Below are 20307 nucleotides of genomic sequence, written 5' to 3'. Positions count from 1 at the left end.
AAAAAGTGGAGGAGGAGGAGGTAGGAGGGAGTGAGGTGGGACGCCAGGGGGGAGGACGAGCAACACCCAGCCGGTGAGGGGGAGAGATGCCCAGGCAGGAAGGCAGACTTGAGGTAGCCAGAGAAAGAGCCACAGATGGTTCCACTGTCGGGCTTCTTTCGCACACGGGCTCCTTTGCCGGGCGCTGCTGAGAGTGAGCAGAGGCGCCCGACCCGGATCCTGCAAGGCCCGGCTGAGATGTGCCCCCAGCAGCGGAGCTGCTCCGGTTCCTCTGCCGGGCTTCTTTCACACACGGGCTCCTCTGCCGGGCTTCTTTTCCATGCGAGCTATTTTGCCGGATGCTGCTGAGGGCGAGCAGAGGCGCCTGGCCCGGATCCTGCAAGGCCTGGCCGAAACGCGCCCCCAGCAACACCAAGCAAAGTAGCTCACAGGCGAAACAAGCCCAGCAGAGGAGCCCGTGTGTGAAAGAAGCCCGGCAGAGGAGCCGGAGCGGCTCCGCTGCTGGGGGTGCGTCTTGGCCGGGGCCTTCCAGGAGCCGAGCCAGGCTCCTCTGCTCGCCCTCAGCAGCTCCTGGCAAAGTAGCTCGTACGTGAAAGAAGCCCGGCAGAGGAGCTGGAGCGGCTCCGCTGCTGGGGGGCGCGTCTTGGCCGGGGCCTTCCAGGATCCGAGCCGGGCGCCTCTGCTCGCCCTCAGCAGCTCCCGGCAAAGTAGCTCGCACGTGAAAGAAGCCCGGCAGAGGAGCTGGAGCGGCTCCGCTGCTGGGGGCGCGTCTTGGCCGGGGCCTTCCAGGATCCGAGCCGGGCGCCTCTGCTCGCTACTCTGGCTCATCTGCCGGGCTTCTTTCACGTGCGAGCTACTTTGCCGGGAGCTGCTGAGGGCGAGCAAAGGCTCCTGGCCTGGATCCTGCAAGGCCCAGCCAAGACGCGCCCCCAGCAGCGGAGCCACTCCAGCTCCTCTGCCGGGCTTCTTTCACACACGGGCTCCTCTGCTGGGCTTGTTTCGTGTGCGAGCTACTTTGCCGGGTGCTGCTGAGGGCGAGCAGAGGCGCCCGGCCTGGATCCTGCAAGGCCTGGCCGAGACGCGCCCCCAGCAGCGGAGCCACTCCAGCTCCTCTGCCGGGCTTCTTTCACGCATGGGCTCCTGTGCCGGGTGCTTGAAGTGCAAGGATCACATCCAGGCAAGAATGTTCAGCTCACAGAAAATGAGATTCTGGGCATATGCCTGAAGTCACGAGAGATCTTCCTGAGCCAGCCCATTTTGTTGGAACTAGAAGCCCCACTCAAGATTTGTGGTAAACAGCGGTATAACAAAATTATGGAAGACCTTCACTGATTGCTTCAATTGCCTACCTATCACTGCCGAGAGCAGAATCCTTTAATTCCAGGCTGTGTTATGGGTAATTTTGCAGCTGCTGGGTTTCTGTTGCACAGGGTAAAGCTGTAAAATGGAAACTGAAGTGGGATCCCCTGCTGCCGGTGTGGTTTTGAAAAGCTGGCATGGGTACAGAAGTGAGATTATGTGTTGAATTGCTGTTCAAGTGTGTGTACCGACCACAATTGGGACCAGCCACTCGGTTGTTAAGCAATGCAGTCACTCAGTGAAACTGCAACTGACTTAGGATCTTACTTCAGCTGTTTGCCACACAAACCTGAAAAAGTTCTAAATGCAAGGATTGGCTGCAAAGTTACTTTGTCACCACTGTTGTAACTGTACTGTTTCTAAACGAGGACTACCTATCTTACGGCTATGCAATGCTCATCGGGGTGCCTGCAAATGAGCCAATATCTGGCCCCACCCCACTAGGCTTTTTCGGGGGCCTCGAGGCCGAAGAGGGAAGTTGGCCCTCTGGGAACCAGGTTGAGTGGCACTCTGCCTGCTTCAAGTGCACCTACCTACAAGGGTAACCCTGGTGTGATTGCTTGATTTGCTGGTATAGTAGAGCTGAGTGCTAAAAACTGTTTTTGCCACCCTGCCTGCCCCTCAGGGGCACTGCTGCCAACTTTCTTTCATTTTGAGTAAGCTGCGCTGAGTGAGCAGCATTGAGCTGGCCACACCCACCCGGCCACGCCCACCTGGCCACGCCCCCCCAGGGCAACCATAATGCTGATGTGGCCCTCAATGAAATTGAGTTTGACACCCCTGCAGTATATCTTCCTACAGTTGATTCCAAAAACAGTTAACAAGATCAATAATTACACAGAACAGTAACAACATAAGTAGATATAGACAATTCCTAGCCATCATTAAAAACAATTTTGATAATGTATCTTTCCTAATAACATTTAGTGGTACAAGTTTATCTTAATCATAGAAACTTAACATCAATGAGACATCAATACTTTGTTGTTTTTGACAACAGTATCTCACTTTAGTTCTGGAATGAATGGAACAAAAGGATCCTTCCAAATTATCAAAGCTTGCTTAAACTTTGTTATGTTGTCAAAACCAAACTTTGAATGTTGTTTTTGACAACAGTATCTCAATTTAGTTCTGGAATAAATGGAACAAAAGGATCCTTCCAAATGATCAAAGCTTGCTTAAACTTTTGTTAGTTGCTGGTGAAAGATAAGCTGCCAGAGGCATATTCCTACAGAAAGAAGTATGCAATTGATTGCTCCCAGTTCAGAGCACCCTGTAAGTCTGGCTTTTTGTTTGTTAAATTTATATATTTCCTATAGGACCCTAAAGCGGCATAGTAAAAATCACTTTACTGTATCCCCCAAACATCTTTGGGAGATAGATTGGATTAAAGCAAAACCAATGCCTTTCCAAGATTTTAGAGAATTATTTTCTACTAAAAACAAAACTCTTCAAGACAACTTAATAAACCTGGGCTACTTTATTGGGAGCGCAAAAATCTGGGGTAAGACGCTGCTGCAGCAATGAGAAGTCTGTTTTTCCTTGCTGCCATCTGGTGGTAATTTACAAACTATTATGGATCACTACGTGGAAATGGGAGCACAGGAGGAAGGTGGGAACAGTACGGCGTTACCGGCGTACATTTAAAGAGGCGGTTGCTTGAACTGCGTCGAAGGATGAATCAACAAAGGAAGAAGCGGGTGAAGAAATTAAAGAGAACCTGTCATGAGTCAGCACAGAATGACGGGCGAATCGCCGGACGGGAAGGGTGGTTCCGTGTGTAAACGTAACTAGACGGAGGTCACCCTTCGCTCTTGCGCAAAAGCTCCGCTTCCTCCTCCCTCGAAAAAGGAGCCGGAGGCGTAGGTAGCCCGACCTTTTCGGAAAAGCCGAGCCGATGCCTTAAAATAAACCCTTAGGGGCGTCTTCTGATTGGAAGAAGACAACCAAAAACTCCTATAACTTGCATTCCTCGCTGCTGGTGGAGATTTATAAAAAAAAAAGTAAAGAGGAACACGTCTGAAAACGTTAACAGCGAGCCTGAGGCTACTTCCTCACTAGAGAGTGAATAAAATATACTTTTGTTGACTGCTATATCGGCGATTTTATTTTTTAGTAAGCAGGTGTAAAAACTAAATGACGGAATTTGCTAGCTCAAGATGAGGTAAAAGACAGCTTGGATGACTTTAAAAGGAAACGTAGACAAACATTTTAAAACAATGGCTACTAGTCACACGTTCATATTAGATACATAAGATTATATGCCTTGAACATTAGTTGCTTTAACATCCAAACTGGAGGCCCCCCCAAAGCGCTTGATTAGATGGGCCCTTTGATCCAGCAACAAGCGAGCTCTCCTAATATTTTTATGCTTGTATATAGCATTTAACCTAATATTTAATGTTTAAAATGCCTTCCAAACATTTCTCCAAATATTTAAAATATTTAAACATTTTTATCTTGTCTCTCAAGATTCTTGAAATGCTTAGCAATAATAGTACACAAAAACAATCTAAACAAGAAGTGCATCAACCATATCCTTTAAATCAAGTATCAGATGCTACTGTAAGTATCTCCTAAGCCCCTGGTAAATATTTGATGCATTAATAAAGGAAAGTGTGTATAGAACGAGGGAGGACATTATGAATTCTAACATTCATGCTCAACTGGGAACTTCTGAGCAGGGCATCCGAGAAAAATTAGCTTCCATACGGGAACGACCAGCATTCATAATTGACAGGGGAAAGGGCATATAGTTATTTAAACATTAGCGTGCCTGCTACTTGGCTTGGAGAAGGTGTGCAAATATGCTGTAAGTTCAGAGTAACTACAAGGTTCTGAGTTCCACGCTGTCTCAACGTTGTCTCGTTTTAACACCCTGAAGAGAAAGCTATACAATCCCCCCGCCAACAGAAAATCTAATCGCCGCCAATCACTGCCACTCTACCACTTTCGTGAGTTTATACATGCACGCTAGGCAAGACGAACAAGCAATGTGCGCACACTGCTGCACCGAGGCAGCACCTTCTCATTGGTTCTCCGCCTTTCCCTCACGCCCTCCTTCCAGCCAATCACTGCTTACTCTTTCCCTAAAAGATAAGGTGGGTTGAAAAAGATCTTCGCACACGCTGGGTTCGCGGTTGGCCGTCTGCCGGCGAGTATCTTCTGGCCGGAGAGCGTTTTCCATCTACCGAGTGGAATCTGCTATCCCTTTTCTCATTTTAATAAAGCAAGTAAGTATTAGTGGTGCAGTATTATTTAGGAAGAAAAACGCTTATTTCTGTAATAATTGACTAGGATGTGGCTCCTATGTTCAGGGCACTAATAAAAGTACAATCCCTATTGTAGTCCGGTTAGTAATTCCTATTCTTGCCGGTGCCGCCTAAGGCTAGTAGAAATGGTAATAGTACATTAACAGCTGGAAGGCCAGTTTCCCTACATCGTAGTAAAGTACCACCTCAGGAGCTTATTTCATCTAATAAGGGGGAGGGAGGAGAGAAATAGTGGGATGGGGCAACTGCAACTCTAAATTTACAGAGCTGGGAAGTGGAGGAGGGTTCTTTGTTCATGGAATTCTTGGTGAGAGACCTCTTATTTCTTCTCCTTCACCTTGTGGTTGCATCATCCTGTCGTAGGACAAGTGAGCTAAAAAGAGAATCTCGAGGAAAGTGTAGTAGCATTCAGTAAATGTTTTAATTCTCCTTTATAGTGTTATGTTCCCCAAACATAAACTCTTAATGAGCTGTGAAGGACAGCATGTTGGAAGATGGAATTCTACTTTTCTTGATGGCTCCTAAATTTCTGCTTCTCTTTTTGAAGTACAAGAGGCATGTACTGTAAATTGAGGGCTAGAGCTGTGAAATGATGCATATCTCAAATGCCCTGTTTGTGCGTTTCCCAGGCGTGTTTGAGTGACCTCTAGCTGTGAAACAGCTTTCTTAGTTTGATACAATACTTTACTCAGCACTAACTTCTGAGTTCCTAGAGTTAATTCTTAGTTAACTATATGCAGCTTGGGGTACATACATACTGCTTAACAATTGATGAGACTTTAGTTCAGATTTAAAACATGTGAGATTAAGTTACAATCAGCTGTCTCCATGGTCTCAGCTCATCTTACTAGAAACAATATTTAGCACACTCCAGGCCTCTTTATTAGGCAGGGTCATCTTGTGGGAACTAAGAATTGTGCCTTCTTTGTTGCAGGGCCTGCCCTGTGGAACAGGTCTTTGAGCATTATCTTGTTTCTCCCCATATATTTAAAGAAAATATCTTTTTTATCATGTGAATTTATCAAGTAGATGAAGAATTTAATTATGGTGGTACTGAGTTATGTAGAGTAATAATAATTTTGATATATTGTGCTTGTAAAATTTGGGGCATATTCAGGATTTTTAATTTGCAGACAATGCTGGAACGAAATATGGAATCTTTTGTCAAGTGGAGCCAGAACATATATGTATAAGACAATAAGAGTTACCATGAGCTGAGTATGTTTCTTAAATTTTTAAATTCTTATGAACCAAAATAAAAACGGATTTCTCCTTAGATTCCTTTTGAACTAAAAGAGCAAACAAATCCCAACATGAGTGGAACAGGTAATAGAGATGTTGCATGGGATTGCAGGGACATGTTTTAAAATGATTAAAAAGGTTTTGGAGCATAATTTACAAAATGTTTAATAGCATTTACCAATTTAGTTGAATAGTGTGTTGCAAGGGATTGCATGCCATACCCACCCTTCAGGCTAAATGTCAGTCTTTCTCAGCTAATATGCCAATGGTGTGGTTTTGTTTTCTGCAAACTACTTTCTGCCAAGGAGCATTAAAGTGTAGAAGCTAATATACAATTCTTTCAAGTTATAAAGATAACATAATTATACATAGTCCATCTATTTGAATACAAATTGTTATAAATATATGGTTGTACACAATTGGTTTCTTTTTAGTAATTGGGAATCTTTAATGAGCATAGTATTATCCATAGCGTTCTTTACAGCTTATTTAGTTTTATTAGTTGGATAAAATCACACAAGTTATGAAATCCATTTTCTGCTCTTTGATAGACAGCAACATTCTGGACAGCTGTTGCATGATCTGTTGATATAAAATTTATGACCCTGTCTGCATGTATTTGTTTTATCCTGCCTTTTTATTACGTAACTTAAGGCAGCATGCATACCAAATACTTCTGTCTCCTATTTTTCCATAACAACTAACCTATAAGTGGATTGCGCTGAGAAAAACTGAGAATTGGTCCAAAGTCTCCCTGTTGGCTTTCATATCTAAGGGAAGACTAGAACTTATAATCTAGTTTCTTGCCCAGCAGCTTAACCACTGTACCCAACTGGCTATCTCTTTTAAACCTTTTTACAGCTAAAGCAACTTTGGGTTGAATTATAGTACTTTTAATTTTAGGATGAAAGGGATTATACCATAGACACCAGAGTTCTTTTTACACTCCCAATATGTTATAAAAGTAACATTCTGACCTGTTGCTAGCCTTTTTGGAGGAAACCTATTGACTTCCATTCTCCAAACAATCACATACTTAAGAGCTGGCCTGTATTGTACATACCCCAGTGCATCTGCCTGTTGTCTCTGATCTACTCATGAAAACTGCCTGTCCCCCAAAGATGCCTAGCTGGAGCGGTGGATTAGGAACTTTACATTGAAAATACTAATGAATTTCATGTTTCTATGAGCATGCATTGAAATGTAGGACAATTCATTTGCAAAGATGACCTTGTAGCATTAAAGACACAGAGAAGAATTATGTTGCTTTGTCTCTCATCTCTGCACACACTGCAGTTTGTTCTGTGCCAATTATTCTTTCTGCAATTCTCCCTAGTTTGTTTGTTCCTACTCCTAATACCAGCACTAATAGTCTTAGACTATCTGCATAAATAATGGCAACATTTTGGTTTTCCTTGAGTATATATTTTCTCAGATATTATTCTTGATTTTTCTGGGGAAAGTGCCAAATTAATGTTGAATCTGAGGAGAATTGAAGTGTTGCTGGGAACTTTGACAATGTTTCTTTTGTCTAGTGATTGAATCCTTGGTGAATATTGGTATTTATTTGGAAATGTATGTCTTGCTAAGTATTAATAGGTGTGTCTTAATATATATTTACATAATAAGTATATCTTAATATGATTATGACTGATAGGTTTCTTGAAGTATAGAGGTACACTTGATGTTTGACTTTAAATTCTCCCCCCCCCCAGACACACACACACTTCTCTCAACCTGTGTCTCACACTGAGAAATGGACTAGAGCAGGGCTTTTCAACCAGTGGTACGGGTACCACCTGTGGTACATTGGCACCTGGCAGGTGGTACGTGGCCATCCTAGAAAAGTGGTAGTGGGGGAAGGGAATGAGCTGAACCTGTGGCAGCACTGCACAAGCCTGAGCGAGAGATGGCTGGAGCTGCAGGGCTGTCATGGCTCAGCGCAAGCGCCAGGATCAGTGCCACTTTCCAGCTGATCAGCGCTTCTTCGGGGCTGTCAGGACTCAGTGGAAACGCCAGGATCAATGCCAGGCTCCAACTGGAGCTCGGCACTGATCTTGGCGCTTCTGCTGAGCCCCGAAAAAGCGCCGATCAGCTGGAATGTTGCAGCATCTCCAGGGTCTTGTGATTTACATTCAGATGCTTGGCAACTGATTCATATTTATGAAGGTCACAGTATCCCAGGGTCATGTGAAATGACCAAAACCTGCTGCAACCACCCAGCAGATGGGGTATAAAAACCAAACTCCTCCACCCCACCCCCGCTGCCAATCCTCAACAGAAATGCTCACAACAATGAAAACTTCGGACAGGAGGAAGAACTCCGCCGGGCAGGCAGGTGTCTTGCTCGGCTGTGGCTTGGGGGGCACTTTTTTCAGTGCCATTGTAACTTTGAACAGTCACTAAGGGAACTGTTGTAAGTCAAGGACTACCTGTACTTTATTACTTTTTTCCTTTTTTTTGGTCATCAAGTTTTTGACACCTTGGTAGGTGACTGGTGGTACTCGGATGTTGCCATATCTTAAAAGTGATACAATGGGTGAAAAGGTTGAAAAGCCCTGGACTAGAGCAATGATGGTGAACCTTTTAGAGACCAAGTGCCCAAAAACCGGCCCCGCCCCTGCCCCCAGTCCATCCCCACTCTGACCCCACCCGCCCTCAGGGCCACCCACCACCTCCACGGCCTGCCGCAGATCGCCCAGGCAGCCCAGCAGCGCCATGGCAACCATGCCCTCTACCCACACTCCGCAGCATCATCTGCGTGCGACGGTGCGAGTGCAGTGTCTTGTCCCCGCTGCTCAGCTGCCGTGTCCTTGGCTGCACTGCTCAGGGGTGATTCTCCAGGGGGGCTGCTGGTGAGGAGGGGGGCTGCGGAAGGAGGGGCTGGGGCAATGGTGTGCATACCCACAGAGAGGGCTCTGAGTGCCACCTCTGGCACGTGTGCCATAGGTTCGCCACCACTGGACTAGAGTGTTTCACCAGCTATCTTTGAATGTGTTGTTTTTTCTTTAAACAAAGTGACCTCAGAAAGCTGATGCTTCAACTGGTACCATCCAGAGTGCATGACTGTAATGCAGTTTGTTTAGGGCTGTCTATGAATGCAGTTTAGAAACTTCAACTAGTTCAACTGGGAGAAACTGAATTGTATCTGTCCTTAAACAGTTGCATTGACTACCTGTAGTTTTTTGGACCAACATAAGTAATTTTTATTTCGAGCCTTTAAGAAAATACCTCTCTCGGCACTCATTAAGGCTGTAGGTCTTCAGATGCCATCAGCCACTCTGGTGGAGACTTGGAACCAAACCTTCTTGGTTGTCACTTGTGTTGAGGAATATCTATTTACATATGAAAATGGATAGATCTTCTTTTGGAGGTCTTCAGGAGAACCATACAAGTCTTTTTTTTCATTCAGCCTAATTATTAATAACATCTAGTGCAGTGTTTTTCAAACTTAGCAACTTTAAATTGCATGAACTTCCCATATATTGAAGCATGATGATTGGGAAATTCTGGAAGTCTCCTCATCTTAATGTTGTCAAGTTTCATAAGCACTGATTTTAATGGTCTTCTGTGGTTTAATATTCTTTTTTAATTTTAGTGTATTTGCATGGTTTAAAATTCTGTATAAAACTGCCCAATATGTTTAGAAAGAGTGATATGAAATGGAAATATATATACACACAGAATGCTTTTTTTGTAAAAGAAAAAGGTGCCGGAACTCACACATGTCATACCTTGCCTTGCCTATGCTACAAGGTTCCATCCAAAAAAGGTGCTGGAACTCCGTTCTGAGCGTTCTATGAGAATATATATATATATATATATATATATATATATATATATATATATATATATATATATATATATATATATATATATATATATATATATATATATATATATATATATATATATATATATATATATATATATTCGCGACCCTATGGACAATGTTCCTCCAGGCTTTCCTGTCCTCTACCATCTTCTGAAGTCCATTTAAGCTCACACCTACTGCTTCAGTGACTCCATCCAGCCACCTCATTCTCTGTCGTCCCCTTCTTCTATTGCCCTCAATCTTTCCCAGCATTAGGCTCTTCTCCAGTGAGTCCTTCCTCCTCATTAGGTGGCCAAAGTGTAATAATGATAGAATTTATTACTATAATAGAATAGAACAGACATGTCAAACACAAGGCCCGGGGGGGGGGCAGATCCGGCCCACGAAGTGGTTTCATGTGGCCTGCGAAGCCATCCTGGAAACAGTGAGGGAACGGCCCCCACTGTCTTCGCCCTGGCCCAGAGATCCTCCTTCTGCCAGAGACCCTCAGATCTGTCCCACTCCTGCCCAGGGCCCCATAGGCACCCTTGATGTGAACGATGTAGAGCTGGCCATGCCCACCCAGTAGGCCATACGCACTCTAGCCACACCCTCCCAGTAGGCCACGCCCACCCAGACCATACCCACCCGGCCCCCTGAGGGCAAGCGCAATGCTGATGCGGCCCTCAATGAAATTGAGTTTGACACCCCTGGAATAGAATATGGAAAGATAACAGTATTTCTGCCTTCTGTTATGACATCAGGTAATTGAGGCTTCCTCCCCAAAATGTTTTTGGCAGTGGATTTCAGTTTCTCTTTTTATCTCCAGAGCTCATTGGTTCCAAACTGTTTTGCCCTCTAGACAAATCAGTTCCATCTAGATTAGAATTTTTCCTTGTACACAATAGGTTATTTTACCCACTGAGTGCCTTAAGCTTTTTGGTGGGGGCAGGTGGGGAGGGAGGGAATGTATTATTTAAAATTGAGAAATCAGACACTGAATCAGAAGAATGTGAAAAAGAAACATGAATTATCATTTACACTATGTACACAGACTAATGATTCATGGTTATCTATTTTTGCCTCTCCTCTGCCTATGGATGAATATATCTGTGATAATTCCGTTCCTCAAGCTAGGATAGTTTTTCTAATTACCCAAATGCCTGTAGTTTAACTGTTTATTCCATTGATCCATCACTTCATCATAAAAATTCTGCATTACTTGGGGCAGGGAGAGGTCGGAGAAGATACTCTAGATATAGGCTTTTGATTTTCTGTAACGTAACAATGCCTTCCCATTTTTCACAATATCTTCACTTGTTGACAACTATATATTATATATTTATATATTTATGCATATATATTACTGGGAACACTTTCTGAAAATTTCTGAACTATTCTTTCCCCTACATCCCCCCCCACACACACACCTCACAGACCAGTATTTTGAGAATTCCAAGGCCATCCCCCCCCCCTCCGGTTTCAGGAAGGCACAGAAAACATAAATAGTAATTTGCTTTTCAATTAAATTATAAACTTTATTTATTGTTTAAAGATATGACGTGCATAAATCCTGGACATGCAGTATATTTAGTACATGGAAGAAAGCTATATGCCATCAGATGAAGGATTGATTGATTGATTAATTGAATATTGATTGGTTTTTTAGAATGCTGCAATCTTATGACTCCCAGTAATTTTGAAAAATAAAAATATTTAAAGTATAGTCCATGAAACAGCATAACCATTAATTAAAATTAGCTGGCAATCCTAAACAGGACAATGAGCCAGTACCCTGCTAATGCCAGTCATAGGCATCCTTATATAACCCTAACCCAGGGGGTAGGCAACCTTGGCTGTTTTATGACTCATGGACTTCAACTCCCAGAATTCCTGAGCCAGCTATGGGAGTTGAAGTCCACGAGTCATAAAACAGCCAAGGTTGCTTACCCCTGCTCTAACCCTTCCAATCGTAATGGCTGTGGCATTACGATTGAAGAAGAACTTAAAACTCTTCCAAGCAAATTTTTGAAAAGGGAATATTAATGCACTTACCTAGCCTATTGAGCATAGTAACAAGCAAATCTGTCTGTTCCTCCTCTTCCAGATTATAAATGTGTATCTTTTATTACAGACTGATCTGCCGTTTATCATTCTCAATCTGAGACCATAAACAATCTGGCTACCAAGACCTAAGACTGGAGCAGCTGGGGCAGACTGACAATTCCCCTCCCCTAGAATGGCCTGCCCCTCTTCCTCCAATGTATTTTACTCAAGCTCAGTCACTGAGATCTACTCTTTATTTATTTGTTAAATCAAATTTATATGGCTCCCTATTTCATGGAAAGTAACTCTGGCTGGTGTACAGCAATCCAGTACTGTTTTGCCCTACTATCACCACTCCCAATCCTACATCATAAGCTATCAGCCAACTATAGTTAACTTATTCAGAAATTATAACTACAGAAAAATACGGAGACCAGCGATCTGGTGACACCGTTCAAATTGACACTCCCCGTGTAGTTTACTACCCCTTGCCTTCTATGCAATCCGTATCCTGAAAGCCTCTGAGCAGCCTCTCTCATCTCAGATTGGGAGAGTCTGTTCTACTTCTTACTCTGTGTGGCTATCTACTAGCTCACCACCCCACATCCTTAATGATCTTGATATAGGATAAAGTTTCCATTAGGAAGAGAGAATGGCTGATAATTGGTGTCAGTCGCACTGGATAGTGCAGGCCACAAAATGAATTCCACAGGAGGACTAGAACTGTGCTTTATTAACATAGGCTACATTGTTGTTGTTGTTGTTAGTTGCGAAGTCGTGTCCGACCCATCGCGACCCTATGGACAATGTTCCTCCAGGCCTTCCTGTCCTCTACCATCTTCTGGAGTCCTTCTAGGCTCACGCCTACTGCTTCAGTGACTCCATCCAGCCACCTCATTCTCTGTCGTCCCCTTCTTCTATTGCCCTCAATCTTTCCCAGCATTAGGCTCTTCTCCAGTGAGTCCTTCCTTCTCATTAGGTGGCCAAAGTATTTGAGTTTTAGCTTCAGGATCTGGCCTTCTAAAGAGCAGTCAGGGTTGATCTCCTCTAGGACTGACCGGTTTGATCGCCTTGCAGTCCAAGGAACTCGCAGGAGACTTCTCCAGCACCATAGTTCAAAGGCTTCAATTCTTTGGCGCTCAGCCTTTCTTACGGTCCAGCTTTCACTGCCATACATTGCAACTGGGAAGACCATAGCCTTGACTATACGCACTTTTGTTGACAGGGTGATGTCTCTGCTTTTTAGTGTGCTGTCTAGATTTGCCATGGCTTTCCTCCCAAGGAGCAAGCGTCTTTTAATTTCTTGGCTACAGTCCCCATCCGCAGTGATCTTGGAGCCCAGGAAAATAAAATCTGTCACTACCTCCATTTCTTCCCCATCTATTTGCCAGGAATTGAGAGGGCCAGATGCCATGATCTTGGTTTTCTTAATGTTTAGTTTCAACCCAAGTTTTGCACTCTCCTTCTTCACTCGCAACAAGAGGCTCTTTAGTTCTTCTTCACTTTCTGCCATTAGAGTGGTATCATCTGCATATCTTAGGTTGTTGATGTTTCTTCTGGCAGTCTTAATTCCAACTTTTGATTCATCTAGCCCTGCCTTTCTCATGATGTGCTCTGCATATAAGTTAAATAGGCAAGGCGACAGTATACAGCCTTGCCGGACTCCTTTCCCAATTTTGAACCAATCAGTGGTTCCGTGTCCAGTTCTCACAGAACACTGTTACCTTCCCACCATAGTGGTCCCTATTTTTCTACTTGCATTTTTTACATGCTTTCGAACTGCTAGGTTGGCAGAAGCTGGGACGAGTAACAGGCGCTCACTCTGTTACGCAGCACTCGGTATTCGACCCGCCAAACTGCCGACCTTTTGATCAACAAGCTTAGCGTCCTAACCCACTGAGCCACCGCATCCCTACATAACAATCTTCTAAATCAGACATGTCAAACTCGTGACATCGTGTGACATCACACAATGTATCGGAGCCTTTTCGCCATTGCCGGCAATGGGGTGAGCGCGGCTTGCGGATGACGCATCCGGCCCGCAGGCCAACAGTTTGATACCCCTGTTGTAAATCTATTTATCCTTTACCTCCCCTCCTCCTTATAATCCAGTGAATCAGAGAGATGTATGCCTGAGCTGCTCCTGAATATTACCGTATCTTGATTTCCTCGTCTTCCCTTGGTTTGGATCCAGTGAAACATGTAATACTAGTGCCACATAGTCCCCAACTTTGCCTTCCTTGTTCTGAATCTGCTGGAAAGAAGGTTTTTTTTTTAAAGTCCCCACATATTCAACCAGTCCAAATGTCTCCTGTCACCACTTCTGATCGCTGATTCAGCAATCAGTTCTGTCTGTGACAGGCCTTCTAGTTGGAAGATCACTACTCAGAACTCATTGTCTGTGCTACATTGGATCCCTCCATGTTAATCACTTAATGCCAGCTGCTTCAGCTCCAATTCTGACTAATTCTGAATCTTCATAAGAACTTTTGAGATCCTTGTAGTAATAAATTATTTAAACTTCTTTCCAATCATAAGTTGGCAGCTTGATTTGGTCCATAACCTGCCTAAATTCTTTGTACATTTTTTAATCTTATAACTAAATGTCTTTCTTAATTGCAACAGATAAGCTTATTCTGATCATACCGCAGCCAAAATATAAACCAGTGCCCTTACATCCTTAACTAAACTGACCAGTCACCAAACAATATGGGAAAACCTTGTACATAACATTTGATGACCTAAATGGCCCCCTCCAATTTTATGATTGTTATGTAAGTTTTGAACATAACATTGTCCATTGTACACTGAACTAAAATCAGAATTAGCGGGTACATTTATTAATCTGAAATAGAAAGACAAATCGCCTTCTAAATAATTAACCGTGGACTGAAGTAGTCAATCTTATGGTTAGTATGTGAAAGGTGCAAATGATTTCTGTAATAGAAAAGCAGAACTTTTTTAACTTCCCTGTTTAGCCTTCTTGCATCATGTCCATCCTGTTTTATTTTTCAAATTTTCTTTTCTTGCTTTCCTAATGTACAACTCTGCTTCCTCTTATTCTAGCTCAATCCTTTCTTTTCTTCCTCCCTCCCTCCCCCCCTCCCTGCCTTCTTCCTCCAGTTTTTACATACAGTGATCAATTACTTCTTTTTTTATTGAAAAGTTTTACAGTACATTTTAACTTTAACAATCCCCCCCTCCCCCCACCCCTACCTAACCCTCCCTATCCCTCCCACCCATTCCCCCTCCCCCCCCCCCGACTTCCCAGAGCTAAATACAGGGTATAAGAACAAAGAACAATCATAAGCATCCATATGCTAACAACAATAAACTATTAATTCTATCACCCTCTAGCTCATATAAAATAATTACAAGCAATATTAATATTACATATAAAAAGAAAAGAAAATAGAAAAGGAAACTTACTCAAATGCTAAATGAAATTTCTTAGTCCCATATTTGTTCTGAATATAATCAATCCACTTTTTCCACTCCATAATATAACGTTCTTGCGAATGATCTTTCAGGTAAGGCGAAATCTTTGCCATTTCCGCCAGGTCAGAAACTTTTAGAGTCCATTCTTCTATAGTCGGCAGTTCCTCCTTTTTCCAATATTGACCTATTAAAAGTCTTGCTGCTGTGATTAAGTTCAGCATCAACTTAACGTCCACCACAGTAGCTTCTGTAATTATGCCCAACAAAAACAGTTGCGGACAAAACTTTATCCTTTGCTTAAAGATCTTCTGCATATTCCACCAAATTTTTATCCAAAAAGCCTTAACCTTTTTGCAGGTCCACCATATATGAAAATACGTTGCGTCTTCGCCTCCACACCTCCAACATTTAGGCTGATAATTCGGATACATACTTGCAAGCTTTTTAGGGTCTAGATGCCATCTATAAAACATTTTATAAAAGTTCTCTCTTAGGTTTTGGGCTTGCGTGAATTTTACGTTTCTCACCCAGATCTTTTCCCACGTGTCCATTGTAATAACTTCTTGAATATTCTGAGCCCATTTTATCATACAGTCTTTAACAAGTTCTGTTTCTGAATCAATTTCTATCAATGCAAGATATATCCGTTTGATATGTGCTGGACCCTGGTTTCTAATTTGCTTTATCAGATTTTCATCAGTCATTGCAAAACCAATTTTCTGGTCTTCTTTCCACCTGGCCCGTAACTGAGTATATTGAAACCAAGTTTGAACGATCTTCTCATCTCGCAAGAGATTGTACGGCTTCAAACACCAGACATTTCTTTCCAAACTTAAAATCTCCTTATACGTAGTCACATCATGTTTGAAGCCAACATTTATGTTTTCTATTGCGTGTTTTGGGATTGCCCACAACGGCATTTTGTAATCTAGCTTATGTCTATACTTCTTCCAAACTCTCAACAATGCCTGTCTTAAAATATGCACTTTAAACACATTATCTACCTTCTTATCATACAGCAAATATGCATGCCAGCCAAATAACAAGTCATGGCCCTCAACATTTAATAATCTCTCTTGTGTCAAATTAATCCAATCACTTATTCCTGATAACGCAGCAGCTTCATAATATAATTTAAGATTAGGCATTTTAAGACCACCTCTTTCACGAGTATCCTGCATAATCTTAAGTTTAAACTCGTGGCCTTTTCCCTGCCCAGACAAATTTATTGATACCCCGTTGCCATTCTTCCAAATTAGAATCTTTTTTAAGGACCAGTATCATTTGAAATAAAAATAAAAATTTAGGCAGGACATTCATTTTCACTGCTGCAATTCTTCCCAACAAAGACAATTGCAGTTTTTCCCAGCTTTCCAATTCTTTTTGGATTTTTCCCCATAACTTTTCATAGTTATTTTTATATAACTTTGTATTAGAGGGTGACAAATACACCCCCAAATATTTGACCCTTTTAACAATCTCAAATCCAGTTAATCCTTCTAAAAGGGCCTTTTGCGTTACTGTCATATTTTTGGCCAAAATTTTAGTTTTTTGTGCATTAACCTTAAATCCAGAAACCTTCCCATATTGCATTATTATCTCCATCAGGTCCACAACAGAGTTTTCTGGCTGAGTCACCGTAACAACCAGATCGTCTGCAAACGCCCTCAGTCTATAATCCTGATCTCTAATTTGAATACCCTTAATTTTTTCCGAATTCCGTATTTTTACCAATAATATCTCCAATGTTAAAACAAATAATAAAGGTGATAACGGACACCCTTGTCTTGTGCCCTTTTCAATATTGCATACTTCAGTCAAACTATTGTTAACTATTATTCGGGCAGTTTGTTTTTGATATAATGCCCTAATTGGTTGCAAAAATTTATCCCCAAAATTCATTTTATCTAAGACTTTCATCAAAAATTGCCAATTCAATTGATCAAAAGCTTTTTCAGCATCTAGAAAAATTAGCGCCGCAGGGATCTGGTTGTTCCTTTCCAAAAACTCCACCACATCAACTATATGCCCCTTGCTTATCTACTTCAATTAATTCCGCTGTTAGAGTACTTCTAACGTAGACAACCACTCCATTTTTCTTGTTCATCGCAGAAGCAACAAATTGCATACCCAACCTTAAGTTCGATAAGTACTTTTGGTCCATAACCCTAATATGCGTTTCTTGCAAACAAATAACATCAGTCTTAAATTGTTTTAAATATTGAAAAACTTTCTTTCTCTTCTGTGGTGAATTTAATCCATTAACATTCCAAGTTAGAAATTTAGTCGCCATTCTTGGCGTCCCGAAGCTTTTGGAGCATGTCTGCAATGACCCCTGTAACTTCTTTGGGCCGCGCCCCTCCCACAGCTTCACTGTAAGTACGCTTTGGAGGTTCCATAACTTTCTGCTGGTCTTGCTCTTGCTCTTGTCTCGCTCGTCTTAAGGCGGCACGCGTCATCCTCTGCTCTCCAGCAGCAGCCGATGAAACTGTAACTTGATCCCCTCCAGCACCATTCTCGTCTGTCTGTCTACCTTCAGCGTCTTGAGGCTTTCCCTCGCCATATCCCTTTGCAGCTTCCAGAAGTGATTTTAACACATTGCTGTAAAAATCACGTGCTTGAGTCACAGTAGCCAGACGATGTCTTTTACCTTCGTGCATCACCACCATTCCGACTGGAATCTCCCATCTAAACTTGATATCACATTTCTTAAGTTCCTGTGCAAGGAATGCAAAATCTTTCCTTCTCCTTAAAATCTTTGGAGGAATCTCTTTTAAAACCAGGACTTCTTGCTCAGCAACCACAAATTTAGTATCGTAAGCAGCTTGAATAACTTCATCTCTAATTGCTCTCTTCATAAAGTAGACCACCACATCTCTAGGTAGCTTCCTCTGTCTTGCAATCCATGAATTTACGCGAAAGATTTTATCCATACTTCCCTCAATTTCAGATGCTGGCTGGCCCAATACCGCTTCCAAAGCCTCAGAGATCAGCTGCTTTAAATCTTCTTTAGGATTCTCTTTTAAACCCCTGATTCTAATAGCATACTGCATCTGATGGTACTGGACAAGGCTCAATTCTCCATCCATTTTGTCCCTTATATTTTCATTCTCTAATACCTTTACTTCTAATATAGAGTTCTTTTGACTAAGATCCTCCACTTTTTCATCCAAACGTTGCACACATTCAGCCACACTTTCAATTGTAGACAAAATGTCTACCCTCATTGCACTAAACTTCTCTTCCATCTTCTCCTCCAATTTCTCCAATTTCTCCTCCAGCTTTTCCTCCAGCTTTTCCATCTTTTCATCCATCATATCTGACATTAATTGCGATTGCTTTTCAAAGGCATCTTGTAAATCCTTAAGCGTCAATGCCGGAGGAGGTGCAGGAGGAAGCAAAGCTTGCAACGAAGTCTGTTGCACCGGGGAAGCCCCCGCACTCCGAAGAGCTTTGGAAGTTTTAGCCGCCATCTTTCCCCACTTTCACTTGTTGCACACTTTCACTTTAAAGCTATAAAATCCATTGAGCTAGAGAGTAAAGATAAAAGTCCACTTCACCTTGACCTCCTGTACCGCTCTGCCTGCACCTTGATACTCAAGAGTCTTTCCTTCTGGCAGGGGTGGTTGCTAACGCCTGGCTCTGCTCCAAAAATCACGGAGCAGAGACGCTGCGCAGCTCGGAGCTAACCCAGGCTTCGGGGGGGCTCGATCCTTCAGCCGCCCAAACTTTCAGCTCAGGCGGCCCCGGAGAGCTCAACCCCTACCTGGGGCCTCACCCCCTCCTCTTCTCCCGAGGAGGGGGGCTTCAGATCCACCTAAACAGCTGATCGGCACTGTTTTCGATGGAATAAACACAGCTGCGGAGCGGACAGCCCGGAGACGGCTGTCTTTGGCGTCGCGTCGCCACCGGAAGTCAGTGATCAATTACTTCTGTGTGGGCTATTTTATTTTATTGGCAACTTTAGTCAGTTTCATAATTTTATTTAACTACTTTCTTTGCCCAGATCTGATCCTCTTTTGGCATGTGGCTTCTGGCAAGATGTATGTGTATTTGTGCATATACTTGTTTATAGGCACACACATGTGTCATATGCACATAATTACCATATTTTCCGGCGTATAAGACGACCCCCTACTTTTCCTTTTAAATTACCGTATTTTTCGGTAAGACGCACCTGACCATAAGATGCACCCAGTTTTTAGAGCAGGAAAACAAGAAAAAAAATATTCTGAACCAAATAACCGGTATACTAAAACAGGGCTTTTCAACCTCCATTGTACCACTTTTAGGACAAGGCAATGTCCGAGTACCACCAGTCACCCAGCAAGTTGTCAAAAACATGACCCCCCCCCAAAAAAGGAAAAAAAATTATAAAGTACAGGTAGTCCTCGACTTACAATGATTCACTTAGTGACTGTTCAAAGTTACGACGGCACTGGAAAAAGTGACTCATGACCATTTTTCACACTTATGACCATTGCAGCATCCCCAGGGTCATGTGATTTTCATTCAGATGCTTGGCAATCGATTCAAATTTATGATGGTCACATTGTTCCAGGGTCATGTGATCGCCTTTTGCAACCTTCTGACAAGCAAAGTTAGTGGGGAAACCAGATTCACTTAACAGTCATGTTACTAATTTAATTTCTCTCCCTCTCTCCCCCTCCCTCTTTCTTTCTCTCTCCTCTCTCTCCTTCTTTCTCTCTCCATTTCTCTCCCTCTCCCTATTTTTCTCTTTCCCTCTATTTCTCCCTCTTTCTCTCTCCCTCTATTTCCCTCCCTCTTTCTTTCTCCTTGTCTCTTTCTCTCCCTCTATTTTTCTTTCCCTCTATTTCTCCCTCTTTCTCTCTCTCCCTCTATTTCCCTCCCTCTTTCCTTCTCCTTGTCTCTCTCTCTCTTTCTCTCTCTCCCTTTCTTTCTCTCCCTCTTTCCCTCTCCCTCTTTCTCTCTCTCCCTCTATTTCCCTCCCTTTCTCCTTCTCTCTCACTCCCTCTTTCTCTCCCTATTTTTCTCTTTCCCTCTATTTCTCCCTTTCTCTCTCTCCATTTCCCTCCTTTTTCTCCTTGTCTCTCCCTCTTTCTCTCTCTCCCTTTCTTTCTCTCCCTCTCTTTCCCTCTCCCTCTTTCTTTCTCT

At 42.8% G+C, this 20307-nt stretch overlaps 1 protein-coding gene across 2 annotated transcripts in view; it reads left to right on the top strand.

Annotated features, from left to right (window-relative positions):
• Positions 1–4476: 4476 nt before the first annotated feature.
• Positions 4477–20307, top strand: part of LOC308667188 (cystathionine beta-synthase-like) — a 46011-nt gene continuing 30180 nt past the window's right edge. The window contains exons 1-2 of one of the 2 annotated variants that reach the window (XM_081326326.1): positions 4477–4592; positions 5909–5957. In XM_081326326.1, the coding sequence (XP_081182452.1) occupies positions 5945–5957 (13 nt within the window). In that variant the 5' untranslated portion in view covers positions 4477–4592; positions 5909–5944. The remainder of the gene's footprint in view (positions 4593–5908; positions 5958–20307) is intronic. The other variant, XM_081326327.1, reaches the window with a different exon arrangement.

Source organism: Vipera berus (genome assembly GCF_964194415.1).
Source record: "Vipera berus genome assembly, chromosome: 4".
In the NCBI taxonomy this organism is placed as follows: Eukaryota; Metazoa; Chordata; class Lepidosauria; order Squamata; family Viperidae; genus Vipera; species Vipera berus.
This window is presented reverse-complemented; position numbering and strand designations above follow the sequence as displayed.